The 18,402-nt window shown below is 38.3% G+C and overlaps 2 protein-coding genes across 3 annotated transcripts in view; one reads left to right on the top strand and one right to left on the bottom strand.

Moving 5' to 3' along the window:
• PPM1H (protein phosphatase, Mg2+/Mn2+ dependent 1H) overlaps nucleotides 1-18,402 on the top strand; it is a 1,465,797-nt gene that overhangs the window by 235,233 nt on the left and 1,212,162 nt on the right. The window lies entirely within an intron of this gene.
• Nucleotides 1-18,402, bottom strand: part of SRGAP1 (SLIT-ROBO Rho GTPase activating protein 1) — a 306,109-nt gene that overhangs the window by 65,020 nt on the left and 222,687 nt on the right. For both annotated transcript variants that reach the window (XM_050748400.1, XM_050748401.1), the window contains exons 7-9: nucleotides 17,058-17,279; nucleotides 14,367-14,468; nucleotides 744-941 (exon numbers count right to left, since the gene is read on the bottom strand). In XM_050748400.1, the coding sequence (XP_050604357.1) occupies nucleotides 744-941; nucleotides 14,367-14,468; nucleotides 17,058-17,279 (522 nt within the window). The remainder of the gene's footprint in view (nucleotides 1-743; nucleotides 942-14,366; nucleotides 14,469-17,057; nucleotides 17,280-18,402) is intronic.

Raw genomic sequence — 18,402 nt, 5'->3', positions numbered from 1 at the left:
AAACTTGTTACTTGAAGTGTGGTCTGCAGACCAGCAGCATCAGCCAACCTTGGGAGCCTAGGAGACAGGCACACTCTCAGGTTCCTTCTGTACCAGACCTCTGGAAATTAGAACTGGCACTTTCACCAGCTCTCCTGGTGACATGTATGGGTACTGAAGTTTAAAAGTACTGTGTGTTTTTAAATTTTAGAGTTGGGGTCTCACTCTCTTGCCCAGGCTGGAGTACAGTACAGTGATCTCAGCTCACTGCAACCTCTGCCTCTGGGCTTAAGCGATCCTCCCACCTCAGCCTCCCAAGTAGCTGGGACTACAGTTGCATGTCATTATGCCTGCTGGCTAATATATATAATATATATATATATACATATAATATATATATATGTGTTTTGTAGAGATGGGGTTTTGCCATGATGCCCAGGCTGGTCCCAAACTCCTGGGCTCAAATGATCCTCCCACCTCAGCCTCCCAAGTGTTGGGATTGCAGGCATGAGCCACTGTGCCCAGCTAAAAGTATTGTTTTATACCAGTCCTCTAACTAAATAACTCCTAACTAACTAATTAACTAACATCTAAGTAACTCCTAAACTCTTTCCAAGACTGACTGAATCAGGAACTCTGATGGTAGACAGGAGTCTATTTTAACAAAAAGAACCCCAGATGATTCGGATGCGACTATAGAAGCGGCACTTGGGAATCCGAGATCTGAGCTCTGTCGTGCGGCTTTTGGGAAGTGGCGGGCGCACCATGAAGTAGAATTGTTCGGTTTCCTGCTGGTTGGCTCTTCTCTTGGCGATGCTGGGTTTACTCAGGTAGGTTTCAGAGACAGTGGACTTCACAGATTCTGTGGAGCGACTGTGCTGGAAGCATTCAGAAACATCATAGTCCTCGATGGTGACCATATCTTGTATTGTCTGCAAGGTGGCTTCAGTCGTTTTCTTAACCTGGGAACAGAAATACATTTCTCACATTAGTACATTATTTCATGAATCCCACAAACAGGGAGAGTCCACTCTGTCAGGCAGAGATGACTACACAGAGCCTGTCCCCACCAAATTCACAGTCTTATTAGGAGAGAAACAAAGGTAAAAAACACTCCATATTACCAGTTTAAGGGAGGGATTTCTTCAAAATCATCCTAAGGAGGTTATTGATTTATATTTCAGTCCTTATAAATCTCATATATTACTGGGTACTCTCTCAATTACTTTTTTGTCTTAACATTTTTAATTGAAGTCAAACTATATATAGAAAAACACATGGATCATAAGTGTGCAGCTTGATGATGAATTATCACAAAGGGAACACATCTATGTGAGTAACAATCAGACTAAGAAAAAGTATATTACGAGCCTGCTAGTGCCTCTCCCAGTTACCATACACCTATTCCCTCTCCTCCTCCATTACCTGGATTTCTAAGATTAGATATTAGTTTTGCCCTTTCTTGCACTTCACATGAATGAAATCCTACAGGATGTATAATTTTTGTCTTCCTTTTGCTCAACGTGAGATTCACTCACTTCTTGTGAGTATATTTCATTGCTATTCATTGTAGGAATACACTGTAATTCATCCATTTTACTATTGATAGATGCTTTTTTTTAGTTGTGGGCTAGTTTGAATAATACTGCTATAAACACATTTTTGTTTAGTCACACATATATGAATAGAATTGCTGCTAAACTGTTTTCCAAAATGATTGTAATTTATATTGTCACCAGCAGAGTGGAAGAATCCCTGCGATTCCACATCCTCATCAACAGTTGGTATTGTGAGTCTTTCTTTCAAATGTAAACAATTGTGTTGGGTGTGCAGTGGTATCTCACTGTGGTTTGAATATGTATTTCCCTGATACATGAGATTGAGCACATTATCATATGTTTAAGGCAATCTGGATCTCCTTAATTGAGAACACGTTGTTCAAATCTCTTTCTCCATTTTCTAAGTTATGAGTCTTTTTCTTAATGATTTGTTGATACGGATATGAATCTTTTTGTAGTTGTATGTGTTGCAAATATTTTTCCCCACTCTGTGCTGTGGTTTTTCCCTCTTTCAATAGTGTCCAGATGAACAAAGATTCTAATTTTAATATAATGCATTTATCAATTTTTTCCTTTTAGTGTTTCTTGTGTCCTATTTAAGAAATATTTTCCTATCTCATAGCCATGAGATAGGAGCTTATTTATTTATTAATCTTCTAGTAGTCTTTTTATTCACTGAAGGTCATATTCTACCTTTGCTTATCAAAGTGTAATGTAAATTGATAGCTTTTTCCTTCTGTCACACCATGTAAAGAGTTTAGAACACCTTAACTTCATTTACTCCTCCTGATTTATATGCTATTTTTGTAATGTATTATAATAGAATATATGTAAATATTTATATATATTTAAATTTAAGACATTATTATTTTATGTAGTCAATATTCATTAAGCATCATCCATGTATTTATTATATTCTTGGATGTCCAGTGCTTATATTTTAAGGGTACCCTTTAGAAATTCATTTTAGTATGTGTCTGTTTTGTTGACTTGACAATGTCTTTTATTTCACCTTCATTTATTAAATACTTTTTTCTGTGCAGCAGTTATTTTCTTTTTGTATGTTAGAAAGGTACCACTGTACTCTGTTGTGGCTTCCATGTTCCTGTTGAGTGAGAAGGTTACTGTCAGTCTGTCACTGCTTTGAATAAGATCTGCTTTCTTTTTCCAGCTGCTTTTATAATTTTCTATTCATCTTTGGGTTTCTACAGTTTCACTGTAATATATCTAGGTAAGGATTTAAAAAATACATTCTGCCTGGAATTTCTTGGACTGCTTGAATTTGTGTGATGTTTTTCATAGACTTTCGTAAGTTTGCAGCGTTTATCTTTTCAAATATTGACTCTATATTCTTACTTTTCTTTCTGGATGGGGCACGGTGGCTCACACCTATAATCCCAGAACTTTGGGAGGCCGAGGCAGTGGATCTCTTGAAGTCAGGAGTTCGAGACCAGACTGGCCAATATGGTGAAACCCCATCTCTACTGAAAATACAAAATAGCCGGGCATGGTGGCATATGCCTGTAATCCCAGCTACTCGGGAGGCTAAGTCAGAAGAAGTGCTTGAACTCAGGGGGCAGAAGTTGCAGTGAGCCGAGATCGTGCCACTGCACTCCAGCCTGGGCGACAAAGCAAGACTCTGTCTCAAAAAAAAAAAAAAAAAAAAAAAAAATTTTTTTTTTTTGGGTTTCTGGGAGTTGAATTAGCATATTAGACATCACTGTGTTCTCTGTATCTCTTATTCTTCTTTTCAATATTTTATTATCTTTTGTTTTTGATGCTGTGTTTTCATTATTTCTTCTGATTTGTCTTCTTTAATGATTTATTTTTTAGCTCTATTTGATGTTAAACTCACCCACTGCTTTCTTAATTTTGGTTATTTCTCAGTGCTAGAATTCCTATGTAGCTCATTCTCAAATCTGTTATTTTAGTGCTTATGATTTCCAGATGAAATCTAAGCTTGGCTTTTAAAAACCTCTTTGAACACTGTAAATAGTTCTTTTGTCATTTATTTCTAATAATCCCAATATCTGGAGTTCCTGTGGGTGTGTCTTATTGTCTATTATTTCTTCTGGCTATCACTCATGGTTTCTTATCTCTTCATTGTCTAACTATCTTTGCTAGATATTTTTTGTAGAGTTATTTGAGGTCAAAGGTGAGGTTATCCTCCAAAGAGAATGTTTATTTTCCCAAACCATTAGGGGCACTAATAGCTCAGAATCTCTGGATTTTATTACTGTTCAAAATATTAGATGATCTTCCTTTTGGGAAGATATGGTTCCCTGTGTCACAGGTTGGAGGCCTGGCCATGCATCTTGTCCTAGAAAATAAAATTTGAAGGAATCAGTTGAGTGACCCAGTCCATCATTACAGGAAGTAGAAATCTTTTCAATTACTTTTTTTTTTTTTTTAACAAAATAATGTTTGGGAAAGAAACAGTAGCAATTAGTACTAGTTTGGGTGTTTAGAAGGTCATGTGATGGAATTAATATTAAAAAAAAAGAAGAGAAAGACATTTAATAGACAATAATCATTCCTGGGGTTATGCACAATGCAAAGGGTAGATACTGTTGGAAAAAAAGCATATTAATGACCATTAAAATACTGTAATTAATTACTTTAAGGAGGTCATAATTAAATATCTATAGACTGAATTAAAAGAGTCACCATCCTACACTAGTCAAATAGGCTCTTATAGCTTGTAGACAAATTTCTAATGACAGTATCATGCACAAGTTTTAAAAGCACTGTATTTCAAACAAATAGATGTAAAGATGGTATACTCTGAGAAAAGTATACTTGATGACTCAAAATGTGGCTCTGGTAATGACAAACAATATCAGGATATATGAAGAGTCTTCATAAAATTGTGAAAATGAGAGAAAAACTATTTCTAAATTAAAATACTGTTTTATATATGATTTAAATTATGCATAACTAAATTAATAACTGAGTAAGGAAGGTAAATATTTGACTATATTATCTACAGCTCCATAAATTTTATATTTATAATACTTTAAAAAAATGGAAGTACTTGTGCCAATATATAGTAATTAAAATGCTACAAAGTAAATGCTATTATTTCTTTATTCAATTAAACTCTTGAAATTGACAAATGTGTAAGAAAACACAGGCAAAAGAGTATATTGTGCTGTCTGTGGAAGTCACGGAAGGCACCATTCAGAAGATAAATTTTGAGCACATATTAAATGGTGAATAGGTGTTCACTGGAAAAAAGGGCATTCCAGGCAGAGGAAAAAGTGGGAAAAGAGAGATCCTGGCCTTCTTGGGCTACAACAAGAAGTTTTTTTTGAGAAGTAGGAGTGCATAGCATCTAGAGAAGATGACTTGCTAATAAAGGCCCTTCCTATTGTATGATACTGGGGTCAGAATTTAAAAAAATAAAACAAAAATAAAGGCCCTCATATACCACACTTAATTGAGAATCAACAGGGACACTGACACCTATAAGGGACAGTTTAGATTTACATTTTTAAAAGATCCCTGAGTTGATGAACAATAAAAGGGAAAGAGACAGAAAGCAGGAAAAGTAGTCAGGAGACCCTAGTTCCACTAGAGATGACGAAACCTTGATCTAATGAAGTAAAGAGTGGGAATGAACACGATGGGGCATATTTGAAAAACATTTAAGCAACAGCAGTAGCAGTTAATCGTTTTCAACAGATGGCTTAAATAGCAAAACTGCTGAGAAGAACTACAGCTTCTTTTGCTCTGGAAGGCAGAGCAGAACTTCCAAATACATAGGAGCATGAAAAGTATACATAGGAGCATGAAATGTTCTTCAGATACTGGTAAGGTGAAGTACAAGAATAACACGATGTAAGGTTCAATAAGGTGCTCTGATATGTACCTAATTAAAACACAATTAAAGGAAAACAATGACAAGAAAAGCTCCTAAAATACACAAACAAAAAACCACAAAATCCATCTGAACAACAAAAAAACCCAAAAATAATCATGAACCAAAATAAACATTCCTAGTTTGTCTTCAAATGCAGTCAGTTTTTGTTTTTTTAATGGATTCTCTATCCATGTATTCAACCATTCACAAATTCAACCAACTGTGGGTCAAAAATATTTGTAAAAAAAATTAAAAAATAATACAACAATAAAAAATAACAAAACCCAGTATAACTATTTACATAGCATTTACATTGTTTTAGGTATTACAAGTAATCTAGACATGATTTAAAGTATAGGAAAATGTGTGTAGGTTATGCGCAGATACTACACCATTTATATAACGGACTTGAGCATCCTCGAATTTCACTATCTGTGGGAGATCCTGGAACCAATCCCCCTTGGACGCCAAGGGACAACTGTAATCTGTAAATTTGTTGGAATTTTGCAATTAAAGTGTGTTCACTGAGTTTATGACACATACGGTTACATAAGAATGTTTCACTAGAGCCGTGTTCTTACATATAGGAAACCAGAGACAGCAGCATTATCAGATGCACACATGGAATACATATACGAAGAACCAAAATCAACACCACCATTTTTCTTCTTTTTTTCAACTTCCTTCTCAGAAGCAGTGGTGTCATGGTTAAATTTGGAAGTATCAGGAATAAAGGATGTGACAGAAGCCACCAGACACAATGCTGGGACTGCATATCATCCCATGGGATGTTTGCAACAGACAGTAACACCAGCTTCTGACACACACCAGCCATATTAATAAGTCTCGGGGGGAACATAATGAGGCAAATATGAAACAGCTAATATGAGCCTTGTAATACCTCCCCATCAACAGGAGGAAAACACAGTTGGGTTTTGGTGGAAGGAGAGGCCAAAGACTTGACAAAGGATTCATGAGAAACCAGAAGAATGCACTGCACTGAAGGAGCTGCCCGGGTGGCTTGAACTCTGAGCTGTGGGTCAAAATGAATGAGGGAGAGGTGACTTCTGCGGGCTTTTGTGGACTGGCTCTGTTGCCTTTGTGTTACCAGGACACTACCATCACTGGGAGAACAAGACAGCTATTTCAGTGGTCTCATTCCCTGAATGCACTGTGTTATTCTAAGGCAAACCAGGTACTGAGTAGCTTAAACAACAGAAAGGTATTGTCTCACAGTGCTGGAGGCTAGACATCTGAGATCGAGGTGTTGGTTTGCGGGGTTGGTTCTTTCTGAGGGCTGGGAGGGAAGGATCTGTTCCAGGCCTCTCTCCTTGGCTTGTAGATGGTCATCTTCTCCCTATGTCTCTTCATGTCGTCTTCCCTCCACCTGTGTCTCTGTATCCAAATTTCCCCTCCCCTTTGTCTTATAAGGACATAAGTCATATTGACCTACTTTAATTTGATTACTTCTGTGAAGATCCTATCTTCAAATAAGATCACATTCTTAATCACTGAAAGCTAAGACTTTAACATATGAATTTTCAGGGAGGACACAAATCATACCATAACACACTCCATGTATTTTAAGGCACTGTGCCTTGTACCTTGCACTGATACAGTCCTATTCATCCTTTAAGACTCATCACTCATCTGTGAAGGTGACCCTGATCCCTTCCTTCGCCTCCCCACTGAACTACTTGCTCCTTCCCATCGCTGACCTTGAATGTATTTCAATTACAGCACTGTGTCATTTCAGATGTACTAAAAATTAGCAGAAAGGGACCACACACACACACACACACACACACACACACACACACACACACACAGATTGGGTCAATTCCATAATTAATTAGCCAAGGGTACAGAAACTCACAGCTAGCACAGGCCACAGAAGGCGAGAGCATAGGCAGAGCATCCTGCCATGGCCTTCCCTTGCTCCTTGTACCCTAACATGGGTGCAATGCTAGTGACCCTATCCCCTGTCTGTGTTGGGTAGGCATTACCAGATCTGAAAAAACAGACCAATGTTTGCTGTCCCACAACCTTTTTTTTTTGGTGGGGGGGGGGGGGTAGGGAATGTCACATCACCATTCCAGAAGAATTCACACTAGTAATTTATATACTTGCATTTAAGGTAATGTTTACAAATGCTGGGCTCTCTTGTTTTTGAACAAAATTCATTCTCAGCAATGATATAACTTAATCCAAGGAAGAAAACATCATCGTTGCTCAGGACTCTCAGAACAAAGTCTCTGCCTTCAGCTGTGTCTCGGAAAACCTGTTTCCCTGTGGCCCACCCCTGACTCTGATTTAATGACCCATGTGAGTGGACCTGACACTGAGTGTGGTCTAAGAAGCATGATCTCAAATTGATTTCTCACAAGCACCTGCTACACTGTTTAGAGGTTTATATTTCCACCTATGGTGGAAGCAACTTGAAGTCAGTGATAACTTATTAATCTTTATAGCTCCAGGGACTAGCACGGTGCCTGAAACACAGCAAATTATCAGAAAAAGTTCACTGAATGAACAGTGGACGCTGGAGTTATCCTTTCAAATCATAGATGCCAAAAAATGCTCAGTGCATCAGAGAAAATGAGTGGCTTCTCCACGGAGAGCCATCCTGAGCTCTGCCATTTTCTTTGGGGTGCCCTATCCCAGGACTCATTTTTATACCCATCCTAGAAATTCTCCTCATTTCTCTTGGTATTCTTTTGGATCAAGGCCCTCCCTTTAGTGAGCTAAAGCTTGCTTGAAACAAAAAATATAAATGTGTGTTCGTGGTGAAAGACAGTTGATCCTATTTTTAATTTTGGCCAAGAAGATGATGCCATCTAAGGGACAAATGGCAGTTATCTTTTACTTAGGATTTTCCTGTTAGCTTTATCAGTAGAAGGTTGCAGGCAAGTCAAAGATACTTAAATCAGTAAAAATGAAGTTAAAGGCCACAGAGAAGATCCAAAGCAGCAATTATAATTAAGTGGTTATCAGGCTTCATATCTTATATCAAGTCTCAAAAGAACTTGAGAATCCCCCAGGAGAGTTTCATCATTGATTTACATGACCTGGGATTCTGCTGAGGCCACTGGTATTATGAGAAATTTGGGGGGAAAATATGATTTTTCTACCCTAGGTAGGAGGTATAACTGAAATATCTCTTAGTTCCCTCAATTTCCCATGCCATGAAAATTGTCTCAAATGTTTGCCTAAAATCTGGCTCATTATTGTTTAAAATATCTTGTGTAAGTAATGTATTTTTGGAACAGTCTGTGAAATACTCGTTGGCAAGCTGCTGGTGAAAGACTTCAAATGGTGCTAGGAAAATTTACGTGGAGCTATCTGTTCATTCAACACTGTTGCAAATTGATTGAGAAATTATGGGTCTCTCTCATTGTACATTCCCCTCAGGGTGGTAAATCTACTATAATTTAAGAGAGACTAGTTGTTTTATATGTGAGAAGGTTTTACTCATAGAACAGCAGTGACATGCTGATGAAAACTTTATTTTCTGGACCAAATATTGGGACAAACAGTCTGAAAATGGGGCAAGCTATTACAAACCAATGTTGTCCTAAAAAAATATAAAAGGCATAGATGCTCTCCTCAAAGTAGTTCCTTTTTCTCTTTCTTTGACTGTGTATAGATAAAGGGAGAAATGAGAAACTTGAAGAAATGGGAACTGTAATCAATGGTGAGTTACTCCAGAGGCTAGTTTGGAAAGGAAGAAGCAACAGGAATGACCCCTAAGCAGAAATCCCTACAACAAGGTTAAATGCAAACTTTTGAGAAAGCAGACAAGACAGCGCAATATTAGGCTGGAAAGTGTTTGGAAAATGTTTATAATGAGAAAGGTATAAATGATTAGTTTGTTTTTGAAAAGTTGCCTTTAAGAGCAATGTTGGGCCGGGTGGCTGAAATGAGTAATGTGAGCCGGCTGTAGCTTTCACCTGTAATCCCAGCACTCTGGGAGGCCAAGGCAGGAAGATCTCTTGAGCCCAGGAGTTCAACCAGCCTGGGAAACATAGGGAGACTCTGTCTCTACGAATAATAAAAAAGTAGCTGGGCATATTATTTTGTTTTTGAACAAAATTCATGAACAATAATTGAAAATTTAAAGAATAATTCAAAATAATTATTTGTAGAAACACTGTCTCTGTAAGTAATAAAAAAGTAGCTACTTGGGAGGCTAAGGCAGGAGGACCACCTGAGCCCGGGAGGTTGAGGCTGCAGTGACTGTGCCACTGCACTCCAGCCTGGATGACAGACTGGCACCCTGTCTCAAACAAAACAAAACAAAAACAAAAGTAATGTTTATTAATGTTTCCCTTCAAAGTTTTAATAAACAGCTAAGTAATCAAAATAAAACAATGATCGGGCACAAGGCTGTGTGGCAGCAGGCCCCGCTCTAATTCCATATGCATAACACACAGTGGGCACTAATGAATATTCACTGACGGATCGGCTGGAAGTTGGAATCGTGAGACTGAGGTACTAAGGGCGCAAGTTTGCAGCATAATAAAACTCAAACCTCATTTTTAAAAGTTTATCAGGTAAATGTATAGTTGGGAAGTGACAATAAATGTCACAATCTCTTATGAATCTTTATCAACCACAGATTTAATTAAGCCCTTCTCAAACCTTTTAGCTTTTACTACTTTTAAGTATACTGAGGCCATTTCACAAGCATGTACTGCTCTCTTCTCTTTGTTTTAAGGCAGGTAATACAAACTCAAATATCTTTAAGGGCCAGGCAAGCCATGAAAATGAGCTGAGTGGGCTGAGTGGAGAACATGGCAAACTGGAAGCACACATTCTATGTCTAAAGGAAGTCAGTTGTTGTCCTGTAGAAACACAGGTCTAGTGTGATCAGTTCTTCTAATTTTTAAAGAGGCTGGATATTGATAAATATATATTATTTATATTATAAATATAAATAATTTATATAATTTAATAATATTTATAAATTAAATATTTATAATTTAATAAATTAAATATTTATAAATTAAATAATTTATAATTTAATATTTATATATTATAAATAATGTTTATTATTTATAATATAATATATATTATTATATATTATATAATTTATATATTATACATTATTTTATGAACATGTATATTTATAAAATATAAATATGTAAATATATATAATATATATATTATATATAATATATATCTATATTTTTTTTGAGACAGAGTCTTGCACTGTCGCCCAGGCTGGAGTGCAGTGGTGTAATCTCAGCTCACTGCAACTTCCACCTCCTGGGTTCAAGTGATTCTCCCGCCTCAGCCTCCTGAGTAACTGGGACTACAAGCATGCGCCACCATGCCTGGCTAATTTTTATATTTTTAGTAGAGACAGCATTTTGTCATGTTGGCCAGGCTGATCTCGAACTCCTGACCTCAAGAGATTTGCCTGCTTTGGCCTCCTGAAGTGCTGGGATTATAGGTGTGAGCCACTGTGCTCACCCTGCATATTGGTATTTTTATGAAAACTTACAGTTTTTACAGGATAGTAAATAACTTTCAAACCCAAGCACTGTAGAGCAAACAAAAGTTTTCAGGCCAGGAGTGATGGCTCACACCTGTAATCCCAGCATCTTGGGAGACCAAGGCAGGTGGATCGCTTGAACCCAGGAGTTAGAGACCAGCCTGGGCAACGTGGTGAAATCCAGTTTCTATGAGAAATACAAAAATCAGCCAGGTGTGGTGGTGTGTGCCTGCAGTCCCAGCTACTCAGGAGGCTGAGGTGGGAGGATTACCTGAGCCTGTGAGGTTGAGGCTGCAGTGAGCTATGACTGTGCCTTTGCACTCCAGCCTGGGTGGCCGAGTGAGACCTTGTCTCAAAAAAATTTTTTTTCATGGGCCAGATATGGTCTGTTGCAGGTGGTGCCTACTTTTTTTTTGTTGTTGTTGTTGAGACGGAGTCTTGCTCTGTCACCCAGGCTGGAGGGCAGTGGCATGATCTTGGCTCACTGCAACCTCCCGGGTTCAAGTGATTCTCCTGTCTCAGCCTCCTGAGTAGCTGGGATTACAGGCGCATGCTGCCAGGCCCGGCTAATTTTTTGTATTTTAGTAGAGATGGGGTTTCACCATGTTGCCCAGGCTGTTCTCGAACTCTTGAGCTCAGGCAATCTGCCCGCCTTGGCCTCCCAAAGTGACTATTTAAGGTATTCTAAGATTTGGTGAAAAGGTTCATGTTCTACTTAGCTGCACTGTCCATGCTTTTTAAAACTTGGGTGAAATTCTCTCTCAACTTTTCTTTCTTTTGGTGGGGGAGACAGGGTCCCATTCCATTGGCCAGGCTAGAGTGCAGTGGCATAATCATAGCTCAATGCAGCCTCAAGCCCTGGGGACCTTCAGTATTTATTGTACTGAACCACAGTAACAAAACTCCTTAACTTGGCTCTCAAAGCTTCTTGTTGAATGACCTCACCTTCTCCTTCAGTTCATCCCCAAAGAGAACTGGGGTGATAACCAAACTGTTCTATTCTCCCAAGGAACCTTGACATATATTGAAATATCTTTTCTTCCCTCTATTTTTATGGTTATCTACTGATTATCAAAAATCTAATTTAAATCTTACTTTCTTTGAGAATCCCACTCCACCACAGTAAATTTTCTTCGGTGTCCAACAAATCATAAACCAGTAGTCATGCTCACAAGAAACATTAGGATAATCCAATTCATTTGCTGCTTCAGCTAATGTTTAAAAAGTACTTTTTAAGTTTTATTTTGCAGTCAGTAGGTTTTTAAAAATTTATTTTAATTAATTAATATTTTTAAGAGACAGGGTCCTGCTGTCACCCAGGCTAAAGTGCAGTGGCACCATCTCACCTCAGTGCAGCCTCGAACTCCTGGGCTCAAGAGATCCTCCCTCAGCTTCCCAAGTTCTTTAGAGAATTTTTAAAAATTAACCCTCACAAAGCATTGCCTGACTCTCTAAGTTTATAAGGACACTGTGCTTCTCCACATTATGCCTAAAAAGGCATACATTAAGGGTCACAAACTCAAAGGCCTGCGGAGGCCAGACAGGTAACACAAACAGTTCACTGTAAGAGAACTGGGAGTTGAATGACTCTGGCAAAGTAGAATTCAAATGCCCCAGCTCTTCAATTCATGAAGCAGTGCAGGGCCAGAGTAGCCAGACCTTTTTTTAAAAAAACAGGTCAAAACTTTGGGAGCCAAACAAAACATATCCTTGAGCTGCCAGTTTTGACTTTGTGTATAATACCCTATTTTCCTTGAGTTTAGAGAATGTTATCCAAATAAAACAGCAGAAGGATATGCAGGGAAAAACAAGGGAAGTCACTAGACATACAAACTGTAGATAGAACAGGATCCAGTAAACTGCATTAGGTATTTTGTGAAGCCTAGCCAAAACCTAGGCTCTCAAACGCTACTTCAAGGTGAGCAGTAGCTTTCCTTTGGAAAGGTTCATTTGTGGGACTCTATATAGAGATGACATTGGTTGCATCTTAAATACACACATTTGAATAAGGGCTGGTTTGTTTCTATTAGGAATAATAAAAGCCAAAATTTACAATGGGTTTTGACCAAATTATACCGGTCTAAAAATACATCATTCTTTCTTAACAGAAACCAGTACACAGAGCTCAAACATCCTGGTGGGATTAAAACAAAACAGGGTATGAAAGTGAATTTTGGATATTCACTTTATCATTGTAAGTTATTTTTTCACTTCTGTCCCACAATCCTTTCTTTTGGGAATTGTCTCTAGAAATACACTATTTCTGTTGGAATTCTCAATCAAAGGGTTCTATGAGCTGCACATTCTCCAGGCTGGCCAATGACAGAATCTCATCTCCTAGATGGAATCGTTTGTCCAGAAGTATGCATGACTTTAGCCAGGTCAGTGAAGAGTCAGTCCTACTGCAGAGACAAGGATGCTAGGATGAAGTGGGATGGCAAGCTTTAAAAGGGACCACACAGTTCTGCCTCTATCCCCAACACACTACCAACACACATGAAGAAATCACTTCAAAGTGATAAAAAGAGAGAGAGTCCTGATAATGTCATTTGAACACAAATCCAGTGATGTCTGAGGGTACTGCAAACACTGACCAATAGTTAACTTTGTAACTTGTGTTCCTGTAAATTACAATTGGGAGCCTTGATTAATGCAAGAAACATTTGTGGTTCGTATCTTTATTTTAGGAGAACATGGATTCAAGTAAGTTAATTTCAGAAATAGGCAGCTGAATTGTATAACTGCTTCCTAACTCAACATATATTAATAATTCATATTTTATACTCTATTCATTTAAATATACTAATGCTGGCAAATAAACATTTGTCTATCCTCATTCAAGTACCATTTCAAAATATGATTTTGTTCTCATTATATCAGTAATGCCATGTTCAGTACCAAAAATTTAGAGAATATAGGAAAGCATAAGGGAAAAAAAGTGAATTTTAAAAGTTAGGATTAAATTAACATGGCACACTGTGGGCCAGGCCCCACAATGGCTCATGCCTGTAATCCCAGCACTTTGGGAGGCCAAGATAGGACTGCTTGAAGCCAGGAGTTTGAGTCCAGCCTGGGCAACACAGCAAGGCCCCATCTCTACAAAATATTTTAAAAAATAAATTAACATATTAGTCAAAAGTTCCACTGTACACAGGATTGTATATTTTTGTACATATATGTTGAATTTGACAACCCATGGGAACTATTTTCAGTATGAATTACAATTTAAGGTAAAAAAATTATGTTTACATGTATATGCAGTGAGTGTCTAGTAAAATATTAATCTATGGCAGAATACAGAATCTTTGCATTTATCCCCTACAAAGAGTATTACAGGAACCCTGAGAGCAGGAAATACATAATGAAGAGGTTGAATCTTGAATATTAAATATGCCTAGATCATGTGAGAATGCCTTCCAGTTATATCTGAATTCAGAACACTGGTGTGGCAGGATGAACGCATGCTCACCTCTTCATTCTCGATTTTGAGCGTGGCGAGGCGGGACTGCAACTGTTGGTACCTGAGCATGAGCTCTGCCTGGACTGGTTGCTGGGCACTGACCTGGCACACCTGATGGAGAATGAGAAACCACAGTTACAATGGGGCACCACAGACCCACCTCCAGAAGCACAGTTCTCCTATTTAAATGACGCACGAATCACACCAATCCTCTCAAGGTTCCAATTACATATTTACTTTTAATAAGCGCATCAAAACTTCTCTTGTAAATATGGAGCTGTTACATAAGCTGCAACAGTAGAATGCAGCTGCTTGGCCTGGCTACGACTGGAAGATGGCAGCTGCAGGAAGGACTGTGGTAAGAACGGAGCAGTTCCTGCGATGGAGCTCTGATGATGAAATCTCACTCGTGGAATTCTTAATGGCTCTTGTGCAGAGGCAGAAGATGATTCATGTGGACCATACAGACATAAATTAAGAAGGCAGCAGGGCTTATTGGTTAGGGTCTGAGCTCTCGAGTCAGTCAGTTGTACTCGAATGCCAGCTCTGTCCCCTACTAGCCAGGTGACTGTGGTAAGTTACACAACCTCAGCTTCCTAATCTGTAGAATGAGAATAATAAGAGTTCTTATAACACAGGGCTGCTGTGGGAATGAAATGAGACAATGTACAGAAGCAACTTAGATCAGCGCTTGGCACACAGTAAAAACTCAGAAAATGTGAATGACTATTTGAGCATCTTTCAAATATGGCTTCCCTAGCCAATAGCAGCCAAATCGCGTGACTCACCATGAACTTCAAGAGGCCACTTATCTTAGGTTTTGATAGAATATATTTGGCCATGATCTCAATTATGGATAAGTTCAAAATCAGAGCATTATCAAAACTGCACCAGAAACAAACAATTTCTTCTTATCTGCCTTGTTTTAGAAATGCTCTTGGCTGATGGGGGTTCCTTTTATGGAGTTTCCAAAACATTAGAGAGATTACCACTGTTCCTTAGCAGAACTGGCCATAAAAAAGGGCAACCAACTTATTTTATTAAAATAATAAAACCATTAACATCCAACTGATGTCATTTGTCTGTGATATGTTAACATGCCATGCTTAACATATCCACAGCTGAAAAATTTAAACAGCGACCATTTGTTTTTGGAAACATGGGATAAGCTACTCATCCTGCTTGTCAAAATCCATGTTCTTTTGGCTTAAAAACTGCTTACCATTTCTATCAAACACACATAAAATCCAATTAGAAATACAGCAGGTACATTATATATAAATACATACACACATATATATTTTATATGTCTTAACACTTGGTATTTCAGAAAAAATATGACATTAAAGAAATCTTTCATGATCTTATAATTACATCTATTTTGAAAAACAGACTGTCACCATAAGTTAAGACTGAGTTTTTATCTATGAGTTTTTTTTTTTTGAGACAGAGTCTTGCTCAGTCGCCCAGGCTGGAGTGCAGTGGTGCGATCTCAGCTCACTGCAAGCTCCACCTCCCAGGTTCACGCCATTCTCCTGCCTCAGCCTCCCGAGTAGCTGGTGCCCGCCACCATGCCCAGCTAATTTTTTGTATTTTTAGTAGAGACGGGGTTTCACCATGTTAGCCAGGATGGTCTCGATCTCCTGACCTTGTGATCCGCCTGCCTCAGCCTCCCAAAGTGCTGGGATTACAGGCGCGAGCCACCGTGCCCGGCCGAGTTGAGTTTTTATCTATGAGTTTTGTTTTGCACAGCTGAGACACCAAATGCTATTATATAGCATGCTCCATAAACTGGCTTTTTTTGTCTTCTCCTGTTCATAGACAATAACATAAGCAACTGTAACTCATAATCAGTTTAAATGCATGTTTTTGGTAAAACAGGATAGAAAGCTGAATTTATATAAAGGATATAAAACAGTCATAATTTCTAAGGCTCATTTTAAACTTTGGAGCCAATTTGAGTCTTAAAAGAAGTCTTGTACTTTTTTTTTTCTTCCATTTTCCTGCCATATACAATTACTTTTCTTTATGAGAATCTTTAAATCAGGATTATAAGAAGCCATCAGACAGATTCTATCAGACCAGCAAAATGCCTTCCTTTTCATTAAATTAAAATGTCTTGAGGTAGAACAAAAACTTTCTATTCTGGGAAACCTTAGTGCAACAGAAATCTGCACCTTTTATCTGTTTGACCTTTGTGAGTATTTGAGTGTTTGACATTTGCTTTAAAAGTTGGTAGGACTGGCCAGGCACGGTGGCTCATGCCTGTAATCCCAGGACTTTGGGAGGCCGAGGCGGGTGGATCACGAGCTCTGGAGATAGAGACCATCCTGGCTAACATGGTGAAACCCTGTCTCTAATAAAAACACAAAAAAATTAGCCGGGCGTGGTGGTGGGTGCCTGTAGTCCCAGCTACTCCAGAGGCTGAGGCAGGAGAATGGCATGAACCTGGGAGGCGGAGCTTGCAGTGAGCCGAGATCGCGCCAGTACACTCCAGCCTGGGCGACAGAGCCAGACTCTGTCTCAAACAACAAAAAAAAAAATGTTGGTAGCGGCTGATCTTAGCATTATATTAAGGGCCTTTGCAAGGATAGGAGAGAGAAAACAACTTGGAATTATTACAACTGTTAGATTATAGCAAGTGAGGAGAAATATAAGTGAAGAGACAATTCATTATTTTAAAAATGATCAATTACTGACCTCATCACCCATGTGAGACTGAAACTCAAACTTCATTGGTGGACAGAACGCAGCAGGGTACATCTCCATGAATCTCTGCTTATCACTCCGGGGCTCTAAATTATCAACTGCATTCTCAATAATGTCTAAGCCCTCATGTCTGGAGGTTTCAAGGTTGTACTCCGCAGAGAGATATGTTCTGAGGGCTCTATTCAGACTTGCGTGGTAGCCAAGATCACAGCACTTAAAAAGTAAAAGAACACCACATACAAAAATGAATGCAAAATTGATCAAAGACAAAAATGTGAGACCTATAGCTATAAAACTCTTAGAAGGAAACGGATAAGCTTTCATGATATTGGATTAGGCACCGGTTTCTTGGACATGACATCAAAAGCACAAGCAACAGATGAAAAAATTAATTAGATTCATCAAAATTGAAGACCCCCTGTCTCTACTAAAATACAAAAAATTAGCCGGGTGTGGTGGCACGTGCCTATTGTCCCAGCTACTCAGGAGGCTGAGCCACAAGAATCGCTTGAACCCAGGAGTTGAAGGTTGCAGTGAGCCAAGATGGTGCCACTGTACTCCAGCTTGGGCTACAGAGCGAGACTCCATGTGAAAAAAAGAAAAAAAAAACATAGACACCATCAAGAGAGTGAAAAGAGAACTCATAGAATGGGAAGAAATTTTTGCAAATCATGTATCTTATTAGGTACTTATATCTAGCATATATAAAGAACTCTTAAAACTCCAAAAAGACAAAGCCTAATTTTAAAATGGGCAATGAATCTGAATAGACATTTCTTCAAAGATGACATACAAATGGTTAATAAGCACATGAGGAGATGCTCAATATCACTGGGAAATACTAATGATAATCAGGGAAATGCAAGTCAAAACCACAATGAGATACCACTTCACACCCACTAGGATGGCTGTAATCAATAAGACAGACAATAGCAAGTGTTGGAGAGGATGTGGAGAAATTGGAGCCCTCATACATTGCCAGTGGGAATGTAAAATGGTAGAGCCACTTTGGAAAACAATCTGGTAGTTCCTCAAAAGTTAAACACAGAGTTACCATATGTTTCAGCAAATTTGCTCCTAGATATATATCCAAGAGAAATGAAAACATATCCACCTAAAAATGTGTATACAAATGTTTATAGCAGTATTATTCGTAATAGCTAAAAGGTAGAAACAATCTAAATGTCCACAAACTAATAAATAAAATATGGTATAGCCATATCATTAAATATTATTCAGCCACAAAAAGGAAGGAAGAACTGATATATGCCATAACATGGATGAACTTTGAAAACATTATTCTAAGTGAAAGAAGTCACAAAAGACCACATATGAT

Source organism: Macaca thibetana, chromosome 11, assembly GCF_024542745.1.
Source record: "Macaca thibetana thibetana isolate TM-01 chromosome 11, ASM2454274v1, whole genome shotgun sequence".
Lineage (NCBI taxonomy): Eukaryota > Metazoa > Chordata > Mammalia > Primates > Cercopithecidae > Macaca > Macaca thibetana.
Note: the sequence above shows the minus strand (reverse complement) of the source record. Positions and strands in the feature narration are given on the sequence as shown.